Source organism: Myxocyprinus asiaticus, chromosome 2 (assembly GCF_019703515.2).
Source record: "Myxocyprinus asiaticus isolate MX2 ecotype Aquarium Trade chromosome 2, UBuf_Myxa_2, whole genome shotgun sequence".
Classification (NCBI taxonomy): Eukaryota; Metazoa; Chordata; class Actinopteri; order Cypriniformes; family Catostomidae; genus Myxocyprinus; species Myxocyprinus asiaticus.
The window spans coordinates 20837345-20853459 of NC_059345.1; the positions used below are offsets into that span (position 1 = coordinate 20837345).

The 16115-nt window shown below is 37.2% G+C and overlaps 1 protein-coding gene and 1 non-coding gene across 9 annotated transcripts in view; both read left to right on the forward strand.

Annotated features, from left to right (window-relative positions):
- The window catches only part of LOC127453728 (calpain-5-like), a 39147-nt gene that overhangs the window by 14417 nt on the left and 8615 nt on the right, over nt 1–16115 (forward strand). For all 8 annotated transcript variants that reach the window (XM_051720395.1, XM_051720387.1, XM_051720429.1 and 5 more), the window contains 3 exons: nt 554–747; nt 7910–7987; nt 8160–8631. In XM_051720395.1, the coding sequence (XP_051576355.1) occupies nt 554–747; nt 7910–7987; nt 8160–8631 (744 nt within the window). The remainder of the gene's footprint in view (nt 1–553; nt 748–7909; nt 7988–8159; nt 8632–16115) is intronic.
- Nucleotides 4444–4537, forward strand: trnai-uau (transfer RNA isoleucine (anticodon UAU)). Its single transcript has 2 exons — nt 4444–4481; nt 4502–4537. It is a non-coding gene; the product is annotated as a tRNA-Ile (tRNA).

Sequence of the window (16115 nt, forward strand, 5' to 3'; positions counted from 1 at the left end):
AATGCTGGAAACTACCCAAAATCAGCTAATTATACAACGCAACAGTGCAAGGAAAAACATCTTTACATGAAATTTTTAAATAGACAGGAGACATGCTCACATTAAATAAGCAGTCAGAAAGCTGAAAAAGGTGTTTACAGGCAGAGTGATACCATTTTTGTTTGAACCGTTTATGGCTCAAAAAGAATATTGTTTGCACTTACACATTGTTGGGTTATTAAGCATACTCTGTGTAAGGTTGTGCATGAAAAGGCACTCACTGACTGTGCCAGAAAGCAAAAACAAAAAAAAAGAAAAAAAAAAGAAAAAAATATCATATTGGTTGTATGTAAAAATAAAAATGCTGAATACAAAAATGCTGTTTGTTAAGCCATTAACTGATTAGGCAGCATGGCAACAACTAACTGCAGCCATTTGGTAAATACGAGGCAGATTGGATTCCAAGCTCCTCGTTAGCCTGTGTGGACTGACAGGACCAATGAAACCTTTAATTACAGAGTTCTCCTTCTTATCTCTACCTACTGAACGCACCCTTTCTCTTTTTGTGTTGCAGCCAGCAGAGGGAGAGCAAGTGGAATCAGTTCTGGACTGTGGATTGATAAAGGGTCATGCATATGGTGTCACAGCAGTCAGGAAACTCCGTATGTCCGAGACCCTGCCAAACATGTATAGCACGTCTCGTATGTACATGGTGCGAATGAGAAACCCCTGGGGCACAACAGACTGGACAGGAGCATGGAGTCTGGGGTGAGTTAATGTATACCAGCCTATCTCAGAAACTACTACAGTCATTCATTATATAATGATTATGTTACTTGTTAGTAGGCTTAGTAGGTTAGTAGTAAACATTTTAAGATTACGTGATATCCATATACAGTATACTGTATCATGTTGGGTTTGCAAGCTTGCAGCTGCTATGAATTTAATCAAGTGGTTTGGATGAATCAAAGTGGTCCAGAATACCTGGAGAGAGAGCTATCCTTTAGCACTCACATTTATACCATTTATAGGCAGTTACTTGCCTAGCACATGCACCCTCAGAAGTGCCGCAAACTTGCCGCAAATTCGCCACTGATAATTTTCACATGCAAATGAGTTGCATGTGAAATGCTGCAAACTTGCGGCAAACTGTCCATTGTTGCCAAAGGTTTCCTGGTGGTTCACCACTACCGGTGAAGAGCTGCAAACTTCTGGTTAACATTTGTAGCAATTTAAAAGCTCATTTAAATGTGAAAATAAAGAGTGCCAAATTTGCTGCAAGTTTGCAGCTAGTTTAGATCTTTTGTAAGGGTGTGAAACTTGCATGCTGCAGTCTTTCTCACTGGCACTCAGTTCTGTCCAGTCTATCTGGTCTAAAAAATGTTATAAATATTGTACATTTCTAGTTATTAAGAGCACTCCCAAAAAAAAAAAAAAAAAAAAAAAACATCCTCTGGAAAAACTATAATTTAATTTTTTTTTTTTTGGAAAAATCCCCTTTGGGGTGCTGTAATCTCATTTGGCAATGTTAGCTCCAGTGGTGCAATAGGTTAGCGGGCAGGACTTATGATACCGTATGAAGCAAGGAAATGCAGAGGTTGTGAGTTTGAGATTCACCTACAGCATTGTTTTAAGGGATGCTCTAACAAGATGAGAATTCAAAGGATAGTAAGGAAGACTGATATACATTTGTCTTGCAGTCATCAGTTGTGTTTGCCAGTCTCTAGAATTAGTGTTAATTTCCTTACATTGACAGTAGGATGTTATATCTTATGTATGTATGGTTATAATAAAGTATAAAAAAGGACTTGGGCTGGGTTTTTTCCAATGGTGTGCTATAACCTCTTCTCTGGTGGTCAGCTCCAGTGGTGGAATTGGTTAACATACAGTAATTATGAGATGTATGTAGCAAGGCAATGCTGAGGTTGTGAATTCAAGCATCACCCAGAGTATGGTTTTAGAGACACTCTAACAGATGAGAATTCAAAGGGTAATAAGGAAGTCTTATTTAATGTTTAATAGTTTAGTGTAAAAAAAGAAGGGCTTGAGCTGGTGTACTATAACCTTACCTTTGCATATTAGCTCCAGTGGTGCAATTGGTTAGTGTGTGGTACTTATAGGACAGTACACAGGAAGGCTATGCTGAGGTTGTGAGTTTGACCCTCACCTGGAGCATTATTTCAGAGACACTCTTTCAAGGTGGGAGTTCAAAGAGTATTAAGGAAGACTGAGGTACTTCATATTTGTCTTTGAGTTTTCAATTGTTTTGGCCAAAATTTAGAATTGGTGTTAATTTACTTACATTGACAATATTATGTTATGTCTTTAGTATACATGGTTAAAATGAAATATAAAAAAAGAAGGACTTGAGCTGGGTTTTTTCCCATGGTGTGCTATAACCTCTCTTTATGCTGTCAGCTCCAGTGGTGCAACTGTGTATTGTACAGTATTATAACACAGTATATAGCAAGGCATATGTTGTGGTTGCGAGTTTGAGCTTCATCTGGAGTGTGTCTTTAGAGATGCTCTAACAAGATGAGAGTTCAAAGGAAATATTAAGGAAAACTGATATATATTTGTGTTGCAGTTTTCAATTCTGTTGGCCAATGTATAGAATTAGTATTAATTTCCTTACATTGACAATATTATGTTTTATCTATGTATGCATGGTTATAATGAAGTATAAAAAAAGAACTCGGGCTGGGGTGTTTCCCATGATGTGCTATAAACTCTCTTCAACATGTCAGTTCAAGTGGCATAATTGGTTCGTGCATGGTACTTATACCACAGTATGTAGCAAGGCATATGTTGTGGTTGAAAGTTTGAGTCTTATCTGGAGTGTGTCTTTAGAGATGCTCTAACAAAATGAGAGTTCAAAGGATATTAAGCAAAGCTGCTAATATTTGTGTTGCAGTCTTCAATTCTGTTGGCCAGTGTACAGAATTAGTATTAATTTCCTTACATTGACAATATTATGTTTTATCTATGTATGCATGGTTATAATGAAGTATAAAAAAAAAGAACTTGGGCTGGGGTGTTTCCCATGATGTGCTATAAACACTTTTCAAAATGTCAGCTCCAGTAGCATAATCGGTTAATGCATGGTTCTTATAACACAGTATGTAGCAAGGCAATACCTAAGTTGTGGTTTTGAGCCTCATGTGGAGTGTGTTTTTTAAATTCGCTCTATCAAGATGAGAGTTCAAAGGGTTAGTGAGGAAAACTGATATACATTTGGCTTGCAGTCTTCAACTGTGTTTGCCAATCTCTAGAATTAGGCTGAGTTCGGAATTGCGTACTACCATACTAATCTTATCTTATCTGCCACAGAAACATATGGCAGAAGTAGTAAGAGTAATATGGGTATTATGCCATTCTGAAATCTGCCTTAGTGTTAATGTCCTTACATTGACATTAGGAAGTTATATCTTCTGTGTGCATGGTTATAATGAAGAATAAAAAAGACAGGCTCAAGCTGTTTTTTTCCCATGGTGTGCTATTACCTCTCTTTTAGGATGGCAGCACCAGTTGTGCAATCGGTTAGTGCACAGTACTTGTAAGACAGTATGTAGCAAGGCTACGCAGAGGTTGTTAAAATGAGCCTCACCTGGAGCATGGTTTTAAAGAAGCTTTTACAAGATTAGAGTTCAAAGTGTATTAAGGAAGACTGATAAATATTTGTTTTGCAGTCTTCAGTTGTTTTGGCCTAACTTAAGAATTATTGTTAATTTCCTTATATTGACAATAATATGTTGTCTTATGTATGCATGGTTATAATTAAATATACAAATTATGGACTCAGTCTAGGGTTTTTCCCATGATGTGCTATAACCTCCCTTCTGAACAACAGCTCCTGTTGTGCAATGGGTTAGTGTGTCATACTTATGACACACTACATAGCAAGGCAATGCTGAAGTTATGAATTCAAGTCTTACCTGTAGCATGCTTTTAGATTCGCTCAAACAAGATGAGAGTTCAAAGGGTAGTTAGGAAAACTGATATACATTTGGCTTGCAGTCTTCAACTGTGTTTACCAGTCTCTAGAATTGGTGTTAATTTCCTTACATTGACATTAAGAAGTTAAATCTTTTGTATGCATGTTTATAATGAAGAATAAAAAAAGGGCTCAAGCTGGTTTTTTTCACATGGTGTTCTGTAACCTTACTTCATTATAGCTCCAGTGGTGCAATTGGTTAGCGCATTGTACTTTTAAGACAGTATGTAGAAAGGGAAAGTGAGTTTGTGAGTCCAAGTCTCTCCACGATAGTGGCTTTAGAGATGCCCTATCAAGATGAGAATTCAAAGAGTAGTGATGAAGACTGATATACATATGGCTTGCAGTCTTGAATTGTATTGGCAATCACTAGAATTACTGTTCTTTTCCTTGAAGTAAGATTAGGGGGTTATGGCTTCTGAATTTATGATTAGTAGTTTAGTGTAAGAAATGAGGGGCTTTAAACACCAGCTCCAGTGGCGCAATTGGTTAGCGCGCAGTACTTATAAGACAGTACGTTGGAAGGCTATGCTGAGGTTGTGAGTTCGAGCCTCACCTGGAGCATTGTTTTAGAGACACTCTTACAAGATGAGAGTTCAAAGGGTATTAAGGAAGACTGATATACTTCATATTTGTCTTTAAGTTTTCAGTTGTCTTGGCCAAAATTTAGAATTGGTGTTAATTTACTTACATTGACAATATTATGTTATGTCTTAAGTATACATGGTTAAAATGAAGTATAAAAAAGAAGGACTTGAGCTGGGTTTTTTCCCATGGTGTGCTATAACCTCTCTTTAGGCTGTCAGCTCCAGTGGTGCAATTGTATAGCATATGGTACTTATAACACCGTACGTAGCGAGGCACGTGTTGTGGTTGTAAGTTTGAACCTCATCTGGAGTTTTCTTTTAAAGATGATCTAACAACATGATAATTCAAAGGATATTAAAGAAGTCTTATTAATGCATGGTTATAATGAAGTATAAAAAAAAAACTCAGGCTGGATTTGTTCCCATGGTGCGCTGTAACTTCACTTCAGAAAGTCAGAACAAATGGCGCAATCAGATAGCAATGTATTTATGAGATACATTATTTATGTATTTATGAGAGTTGTAGAAGGGCATTGCCAAAGAGAGTTGAGAGTTGAGTCTCAACTGGAGCATGGTTTTAGATTCTCCCTAACAAGATGAGAGATCAAAGGGTAATAAGGGAGACCGATATAAATTTGTCTTCCAGTCTTTAATTTTGTTGGTCAGTGTATAGAATTAGTGTTAATTTCCTTACATTGACAATATTATGTTTTGTCATATGTATGCATGGTTATAATGAAGTATATAAAAAAAAGGACTCGGGCTGTGTTTTTTCCTATGGTGTGCTATAACCTCATTTCAACATGTCAGCTTCAGTTAGCCTGCAATACTTATAAGACAGTTAGTAGCAAGGCAATGCCAAAGTGATGAGTCAAGTCTCACTTGGAGCATGATTTTAGATTCGCCCTAACAAGATGAGAGATCAAAGGGTGGGTTAGGAAAACTGATATACAGTTGGCTTGCAGTCTTCAACTGTGTTTGCCAGTCTCTAGAATTAGTGTTACTTTCCTTACATTGACGTTAGGAAGTTAAATCTTCAGTATGAATGGTTATAAAAAAGAATGGTGTTTCACATGGTGTGCAATAACCTCACATCATTATGTCAGCTCCAGTGGTGCAATCAATTAGCACACAGTACTTATAAGACAGTATGTTGCAAAGCAATACAGAGACTGTGTTCAAGCCATAGAATGTGGTTTTAGAGGTGCTATATCAAGATGAGAATTCAAGGGGTAGTAATGAAAATTGATATACATATGGCTTGCAGTCTTCAGTTGTGTTGGCCAATTGCTAGAAATACTGATCATTTTCTTGATGTGAGGTTAGGTCTTCTGAATTTATGATTAGAAGTTTAATGTAAAAAAAGAAGGGCTCGAGCTGTATTTTTTCCCATGGTGTACTCTAACCTCACTTCTGAACAGAGGTGCAATCGGTTAGCACACGGTACTTTTTTTCACATTATGTGCTATAACCTCACTTCATGACATCAGCTCCAGTGGCACAATCTGTTAGTGCACAAAACTTATAAGACAGTATGTAGTAAGGCAATGCTGAGAGCATAGTTTTAGAGACGCTCTAATAAGATGAGAGTTCAAAGGGTAGAAAACTGATATACATTTGGCTTGCAGTCTTCAACTGTGTTTGAATTAGTCTCTAGAATTAGTGTTAATTTCCTTACATTGACATTAGGAATTTAAATCTTCTCTATGCATGGTTATAATGAAGAATAAAAAAGGACTCGGGCTAGGTTTATTCCCATGGTGTGATATAACTTCTTTTTTGCAGGTCAGCTCAGGTGGTGAAATTGTTCAGTGTACAGTACTTATAAGAGAGTAAGTGGCAAGGATATGCTGAGGTTGTGTGTTCAAGCCTCACCTGCTGCATGATTTTAGTGATGCTCTTACAAGATGAGAGTTCAAAGGCTGTTAAGTAAGCCTGATATACATTTGTCTTGCAGTCTTCAATTGTGTTGACCTAATTTTAGAATTATTGTTCATGTCCTTACATTGACAATATTATGTTATGTCTTACTGTATGTATACATGGTTATAATTAAGCATAAAAATTATAGACTCAGGCTGGGTTTTTTCCCATGGTGTGCTATAACCTCCATTGAGGATTTCAGCTCCTGTGGCACAATTGGTTAACGTGTGGTACTTGTAAGACAGTATGTTTGAAAGCTATGCTGAGGTTGTGAGTTTGAGCCTCACCTGGAGTATGGTTTTAGAGATGCTCTAATAAGATGAGAGTTCAAAGGGTAGTTAGGAAAACTGATATACCTCTGGCTTGCAGTCTTCAACTGTGTTTACAACCTCTAGAATTAGTGTTATTTTACTTACATTGACAATATTATGTTATGTCTTATGAATGCATAGTTGAGCCAATACCTGGTGCTCATATTTTTTAATGGGAAAGAGGCAGCAGGTGTCAAACTCGTCCACTAGGACTCTGCCATTTTGTTGTGCATGACTATTTGGCATACACAGTGCAAGATAAAAATATTTTATTTCATGGCTGCCACGTGAAATTCACCAATCAGAGGTGATTTTCATCAACCAGCAGTTCCCTTCCCTTCCAGTTCCCTTCAAAACATTGCACAAAGTGCACTATAAAAAAATTAAAAAAAGGAATAGTGAATAAGGGAATGAGTGAGCAATATGAAATCGGTTCTATTCATGGTTAAACAAATTTATGGAGAAAAAACATTTATGGAGAAATGCAAGCCATTTTATTTTGTTAATTTTGTTTGATTTACATTTTAGTGAGACAAGTTATGCTGTATTATTGGTAATTTATGGTAATTTAATAGTATTGGTAAATTTACATTCATTTTTTTTTTTGGTCCTTGACCCCCAACCCCATTTGACTTCTACTGGAATAAAATTTAATCCGTTTTTGATATTGCATTTTTCTTATTTCTTTTTCTATCACTATTGTGTTTTAAACAAGGCAGTTAATAAATATAATAATTTGTTTCAATTATATAGCACTTTTCTAGACACACAAAGCTCTTTACACAGTATAGGGGGAATCTCCTCAACAACCACCAGTGTGCAGCTTCCACCTGGATGATGCGACGGCAGCCATAGTGCACCAGAATGCTCACCATGCACTATCTATTGGTGGAGAGGAGAGTACAGTGATTATTGGTAGGGGATTATTAGGAAGCATTGATGGATAGAGGCCAATGGGCAAAATTGGCCAGGGACCCAGGACCTCAGTTTAGCTTCTCATCCAAAAGAATGCTTACTCCATGTTGTTGCAAGGGGATTGTCTTTGCCATTATTGTATGGTAAGTTGCTATGAATAAAAAGTGATAGCTAAATAATAAATAACCTCTTACTCATAGGTCTCCTCAGTGGCAGCAGCTGGGGCGCAGGGAGAGGGAGAAGATGGGTCTTATTGTCAGAGATGTGGGAGAGTTTTGGTAATGCAAATTAAGTAATGAATTGTCAGTAACATGTCAAAATATATATGTATTGTGCAAAAAAGTGTAGTAGAGATCATTTACACTAAATTTGTTTTGTGAAACATGATAAGAACAATTTTAATTGTTAACTATTTTCTTACCCAGTGTCAACATTTTTACTTGTCCTCAGGATGGATTTTGAGGACTTTTGCCGTTACTTCACAGACATGGTGGTGTGCAGGTTGGCAGAAAACTCTTTCCTCTGCCCCCACTGGAGAGAGGTGCGCTGCCCGGGGGCATGGACTTATGCATCTGGGATCTCACCCATGCCCTCCTCTTCTGGTTGTCAGAACTTCAAGAACCAAAAGTGTTCAACAGGGCCCCAATGGTCCACACCAATGTCAGCTCAGAGAGGAGACAAAAAAAAGCAAAGATTGAGTGAAAGACAGAAGGATGGACGAAGCCAAGGAGGTAAACAAAAAGGAAAAGAAAATAAAGAAGTGAAGGCAAAGCCAAAAAAGGGAGTACAAGGACCAATAAAAGAGCAGTTTGTGAGAAAGCACAATGGAATAGGGGAGAGGAGATGGGAGAAACAAATGGACAAAAGAAGTCGATGCGGAGGATGTATCAATCACAGAGACACGTTTCTACACAACCCCCAGGTAAATCACTCACGCAGCAAGAGTATTTCTAAACTGACAGCTTTTTTAGATTCAATGCTAAAGATGAGATTAAAATAAGTAGGGTGGCTATACATCCTATTTTCCCTAACATGTCCTCATTTTTTAGACCTGAAAAAAGTGTCCGGTCGGGATTTAAAAATTGGCTGAAAATGTCTGGAATTTGGCTTTTACTTCATATTGATGTGCTCTCTACAATTAGGACTGTCAAACATACTGTGTATTTGATACTGTGCATCAGTTTTCATGTGTTTATGTGTTCTTATGTAATTATTTTGTCTGAAAGCGCAGAGCATGCACTCTTTCAAAGTACTTTTTTAACACTCTCTCTCGCTCTCTGCATGTGCACTGGATGTGTGTGCACGAGAGAGATTGCAAGAGTGCTCTGCCATTCTCAGACACAAAAATTAGTAATGCAAGTACACTTTTGAAAGTACGTTTCCCAACTCTGCAATATTAACCCTCCTATTCTGATTAAGTAGGGCCGCTTTGCTGTTCACGGTCATTTTTGACCAGACACAGTACAGATGTAACTTCTTTTTTTTTAAGAAAGGATAACATTTGTTCTTCCCTGAAGTAAAAACAATAAAATTGTGCACTTCTTTTGGGATTTTATGTTTTTTAGATTAACATATACATTTCTCGGGTTCAACATTCATTTGCATATGCAAATTAGCAAATTTATGTAAATTCACTATAGTAAAAACCTAGTTGAAACAGGAAGAAAATATGAGAATGTGCCTGTATTGAGGGCAGATTGCTGCCATCTTGTGAAAAAAAAAATATGACTTGAAAATCATGTTATAGATGTACACTTACTGAGCACTTTCTTAGGAACACCTGTACACCTACTTCTTATGCGATTATCTAATCAGCCAATCGTGTGGCAGCAGTGCAGTGCTTAAAATCATGCAGATACGAGTCAGGAGCTACAGTTAATTTCACATCAACTGTCAGAATGGGGAAAAAATGTGATCTTAGTGATTTCGACTGTGGCATGATTGTTGGTGCCAGACGGTCTGGTTTGATTATTACTGTAACTGCTGATCTCCTGGGATTTTCATGCACAACAGTCTCTAGAGCAGCGATGGGCAGTAGCTTCGCTACAAATAACAAAGCTATTATCTTAACTACATTTCTGAGTAGCGAGGTGGTAGCTTCGCTAGTTTTTAAATCAAGTAGCTTTTCAGAGGCGAAGCTATATTTTTGACAAGGCAGCGGTGTAGCGTTGACAAAAGCTACACCCTGCCACATCATGCCTTGTACCCGGTGTTTACTATTGCCTGTTTGAATCAAAACTAAAGATGTCCGATCACAAATTAATCGCTCATCTGAGTCGGTTCTTTAAAATGAATTGGTGATAGGAAAGCAGTCTGAATTGGTTCACGATTCAATCTGAATGCCTCAGGAAGCTTGCGCTCGTGCTGCTGAATCATTTTTGCACACTCTCACTTGTCAATAAGCTCATGGAATATTTTATAACACAGCAAATAAAGGTTGCAGTGGATCTACAATCAATGGAAATTAAACCTGCAAATGTGTCCTGTCATTTACCAGTGATGAAGAAGGTCTTTATAAAGTTTTATAAAGCTTGTAAACGACTTCTGCAGGTTAAGAAATTTTCCAACCAAAAGAGTATCAAAACACTTGTCAGCCTACATGAAAACACATTACCTGGACGCACTGTGTTAATACAATGGTAGGTTAAATAAATATGGTAATCATATAGCGAAGTACCATGGAATTTTTTTTATTACCTTGAAGCACCATGTAAATACAATAGTATATGAATATGGTAATCATATATCAATTTACAATGGTAGTAACATGGTATTCTTTGAAGTACTTTGAAGCACCATGCAAATACAGAATGGTACATAAATATAGTAATTGTATATCAAAGTACCATGGTATTACCAGCTGATACTATCAGAAATCCCATTGTTATTGCCCAGATGTGCTCTCTCTCTCTCTCTCTCTCTCTCTCTCTCTCTCACACACACACACACACACACACACACACACACACAAACACACACACACACACAGAAGATGATGATATATCATGATGATATATCCTGTAATTCTGTGTCTAGCTGCAGTATTTCTGTATTGTGAATATACAGATGAATAATATACTGTATGTATGCAGAGTTTTTATACAGGAATGTGCAAACGAAACTATGTTTAAATGGGTATGGGTTTGTAGAGGTAGTAGTCTAAATATGAAAAATAAAATGTAAAAATAGTGACTTTAAATGTTGAACACATGGGTTTGTATAAGTAGCATGTCTAAATATGAATTTACATGTTTTTTTGTTTTTTTACGTGCACATACGTATTGCACCTACTGTATACTTGTATACTGCATTGCACTAAACTGTAATTTACTGTACCAAGGCTTTGATAAACATCATGTGAATAAGTCTTTTAGTTGCTTTGTCTATGACGGTATGCTCTGTGCATCTGCGGTTGAAAAAAAAATGAAGTAGCTTAAATGTAGCTAGCTACTTTTGTCATGTAGCTTGTAGTGTAACTGGCTACTTTCTCTGTAGTGTAGCTTTTAGCTTAGCTTAACAAATTTTTCTGTTGAGTAGGTTTTAGCTTAGCTTGCTAAATTTTTTGAGGAGCTTGCCCAACACTGCTCTAGAGTTTACTCAGAATGGTGCCAAAAACAAAAAAAAACATCCAGTGAGTGGCAGTTCTGCAGATGGAAATGCCTTGTTGATGAGAGAGGTCAACGAGAATGGCCAGACTGGTTCAAGCTGATGGAAAGGCTACAGTAACTCAGTTAACCACTCTGTACAATTGTAGTAAGCAGAATAGCATCTCAGAATGCACAACATGTCGAACCTTGAGACGAATGGGCTACAACAGCAGAAGACCACGTCAGGCACTTTATTAGGACCATAGTGTTCCTAATAAAGTGCTAAGTGAGTGTATATTTAGACATTATCAAACTAACATTTGTTGTTAGTGTAGTATTTGTTTTATTTATTTATTTTTTTAAACTGTTTTTAAATGTCAGTTTTTGCTATAAAGTCACATTATGCGTAATGTCAAACATTTACATGTATCTAAAGCAACTTATAGTGCCCTTATTTGAGGGACAATACCCCTGGAGAAAACTGGATTTAAGTGCCTTACTCAAGTACACAATGGTGGTGGCTGTGGGGATCAAACCAGCAAACTTCTGCTTACCCATTTTTTGCTTTAGCCCACTATGCCACCAGCACTCCATGGCACAATCCTGACCTGGTGTTACAAAGAAAAGACTAATACAGATTTTCTGAATTGCTAAAACACTAAACCCCATTCTCTGAACCAAATGCTCAGTGGCCTAAACCCATTTGTCAAATCACAAAACTGTAAACAAGTTCAGGTAGTTAGACACCATTTGCAAATCTCTTCCACACTTTTTGCAAAATTCTAAATAAAATTTTCATTCACTAAAACACATTTTGCACTGTGATGCACTTGTGTTGCAAAACTGTAAACACAGGCAGCAAAAGGTACAGTTTTTCTTGATCGATTTTACGCATATCTCCAAACTCAGGTCACTACTCTCAAAACAGTTAACACAGCCATCTGAAAACTTTGTAATTGTCCTAAACAGATTGTGCTTTTTTCTTGATTTTCCTCATATTCCCAAAAAACTACATACAAATTTCTCTGATCCAAAACTCATGCTTTCAAAGCAGTTAACACAGACAACTAAATAAAGTCATATTCTCAAATGCACATGTCAGGTTGCCAAATCTCTTCAATTTAATACCAGCTGTGTTAGTAATGCACACAGCAAAGAAAATGCAGTTTACTAAATTTGTCACACAACTATCATGACTCTGCTATCTATAAAAGGGGTAAAATATGAAAATTCACAGCAAACAAACAATGAGGAAAAAGAAGAGGTAGAGTGGGTAAAGAAAGAGAAAATCTGAGGTAGAAGTGATGAGAAAAGGGGAAAGTTTTCTCAACTCTTTCAGGTGTGTGCATGGAAAGACTTCAGGAAAAACCAAATGGAGATGGTGTAATGATGGTGAACAGAAAGAGGACATCAGGGTGGTAGATTAGAGTAAATTAAGCTCAAATGATCTGCGAGTTCCTCTAATTGATCGTGTTATGAATTATGGTCTCCCTAAGACACACAGAGTGTTCGGCCTAATGTGAGCAGATCTACAGTGACTTCAATCTCAACAAAAAAGAAGAAGAGGGAGGAATGGCATTGGAAGAGGAAGAGCGGGGACAACTAGAATTATAGAAGCATTTTATGAAAAACATGGACAAAGGTCTTTATGGTGGATTTTTATGATAAATGTGTTAATTCTATAGTAGAGTTGTGTGTCATTTATGAATTTAATAGAGAACACATCTATTGCTTTGATATTAGTATTTAATTTTAATAAACGCATTATCAGAAAAGAATACATTGCTTCATTATGCAGTGAAATGTAATTGTTCCGCAAATTTGAATGTCTGTTTCTACAGCTGTGTGAATTGTTTTGAGAGCACTGATTATAGTTTGGATAAATGTATAAAATCAACTGACAAAAACTGTAAACACAACTACAACACACTTCTCTACATTAGACACAGAAATCTAACATGATGTCACTTCTTTGCCATTTCAAGGCACTGCCTTTCAAAATACCACACCTATGAACCAATTGATCAAACACAGCCGTCAGATGTACAGACACTTAGGTGCTTAATTGTAAACTCACCAATCAGGCGTAAGCACTACAAAAAGGCAACAGGTGAGTTTACCTGTCTTCAACAAACATGGAAGTCAACGTTGCAGTACGGTAAGAGGAAGAGGAAAAGGGAGAAACATCACTGGCCACAGAGCTATTTTGAATGTCCTGGGCCAACGTGGTGGTAACATAACAATGTGCACTGCAATCACGCAGAATGGTGTCCTCCACCTCCATGCCAACTTAGGTCCTTACAACACGGCCCACATACTCACATTTTTAGACAGATTACACAACATCGTCACAGCAGAAGACCAAATAGATGGAGAGCAGATGAGATACATTGTCATCTGGGACAATGTATCTTTCCACTGATCTGCTCTGGTCCGAAACTGGTTTCATCAGCATCAACAGTTTTCACTCCAATACCTCCCACCATACTCTCCCTTCCTTAACCCGATTGAGGAGTTTTTTCAGCATGGCAGTGGAAAGTTTACAATATCCAGCCCATGTCAGGATACCCCTCATTCAAGCCATGAAGGAGACAATCAACCTAATTGATGCAAGGCCTGTGCATGAATGAATGTTTAATTTATATAGTGCTTTTTCAGACACTCACCACACACCAGCTATTGGTGGAGAGGAGAGAGTAGAGTTATAGAGCCAATTTATGGATGGGGATTTTTAGGAGGCTGATTGAGAAGGGCCAATGGGGGCAATTTGGCCAGGACACCAGGATTACACCCCCACACTTTACGAGAAGTGCCCTGGGATTTTTAATGACCACAGAGAGTCAGGACCTCAGTTTAACATCTAATGCGAATGATGGTGCATTTTTACAGTATAGTGGCCCCATCACTATACTGGGGCATTAGGACCCACACAGACTGCAGGGTGAGCACCCCCTGCTGGCCTTCCTAATACCTCTTCCAGCAGCAACCTTAGTTTTTCCCTAGGAGGTCTCCTATCCAGGTACTGGCCAGGCTCAATTCTGCTTAGCTTCAGGGTGATATGGCTGCTGTTATGTGCATGGATGTGCATGGATGGATTCGTCATTCAAGAAGATTCTTCCATCGCTGTCTTGCGAGAGAGGACATAGCCTGTGATGTGGATGAAGTGCTATGGCCAGATCCAGCTAGACGAAGAGATGATGCTTAAGGGTTTTTGTTTTTTTTTTTTGTAATTCATGCTTTCTTTTTTGTCTCCACAAATGTTTTTGCTGTGTTTACTGTATGTACTTTATTCTATTTAGAATATGTTCTGTCCTGATTTTCATTGCAAAATGCAACCTTTGGAAATGCATGGATGTACTGATTTTACAATGTGGAGAGAAATAAATATATTCATCAGTGTGCAGTACAGGTATTGTGTGTTGTGTTTGGTCAATATATTCAAGTACTTTACTCTAACAGTATCTCTGAAAAAATAAAACCCAGACTATATCATTAGAAAATTAGAAATGTTAAAATTGTTTTAGATTGAGCACAGCAGTGTGTAACTGGTTCAAACAGAATCAGATCATATGAATCGTGTGTGTGCCATACAGTGTCAAAATTGAGTTTTTATAAATTATTGTATAGTTTTTAATGAAATGTTTCATTCTGCAAAAGATCTGAGGTGTTCTGCTACTTGTATGTGTGGTTGTGTGAATGGTGTGTAGTGTTTTGACCAAATAAGCCCTGTTTTCAAAATCGTGCTTAAGCAATCCTAAAAAACTGTTATAAATATATGACAGTTTTTCTGAATTGCTAAAACACTAAACCCCATTCTCTGAACCAAATGCTCAGTGGCTTAAACCCATTTGTTGAACCAACCACTCTTTTTGCAAAACTCTAAACACATTCTTACTCACTAAAACACATTTCACACTGTGATGCACTTGTGTTGCAAAACGGTAAACACGGGCAGCAAAAGTTAAACACAACGACTAAAAATTGTTAACAGTTGTTTCTAATGATGTGAAAACGTGCTGCTGAGGCAAAATGAATCTCACATTGACTTTGATTTTGCAGTTGCACAATATTGTAATGTGTTTTTCATTTAGAGTGTTCTTTGCTCTTTGGGGTTAGGGTTAGGACTACAGTATTATTACAGTATGTAAGAGCTGAATATATAGACATTCAATACTGGATTAGTTGCAGTACTTACAGTATACAATATATTCACTGTACTACTGTAAGTTGTGATTACTATAATTTTTTTGACAGTAATTGCAAAATGTGTTTACTATATACAATAAACATTCTTTCTGTAACTACATGTTACAGAAACTCTGGATGCTGTGTTCTCGATTTTCTGATGTAGTGTCTAATGAATGCTCTGTTGCGTTTATATATTGACTTGCGGTGTGTATGATCTGAAAGCATTGTTTGATTTTGAGCACAGATTAAATGGTTTCGAGGCGATTGTTTGATTTTGCCAGAAGAGTCAGGGGTTTTGTGAAAAATTTGTTTTAGCAATTCAGAAAAACTGTAATGTTCATATTCATTAAATATATTTAATGAATACATGAAAAGTTATTCTTTAAAATACATGAATACCTACTCATGGTTTACATTGCCTTCAAACTGCTAATTTTGCTTTAAAGGGATAGTTCACCCAAAAATGAAATTTCTCTCATCATTTACTCACCCTCATGCCATCCCAGATGTGTATGACTTTATTTCATCTGCTGAACACAAACAAAGATTTTTAGAACAATTTCTTAGCTCTGTTGATCCATACAATGCAAGTGGAAAGTGATTTGAAGCTCAAAAAAAGGAAATAAAGTCA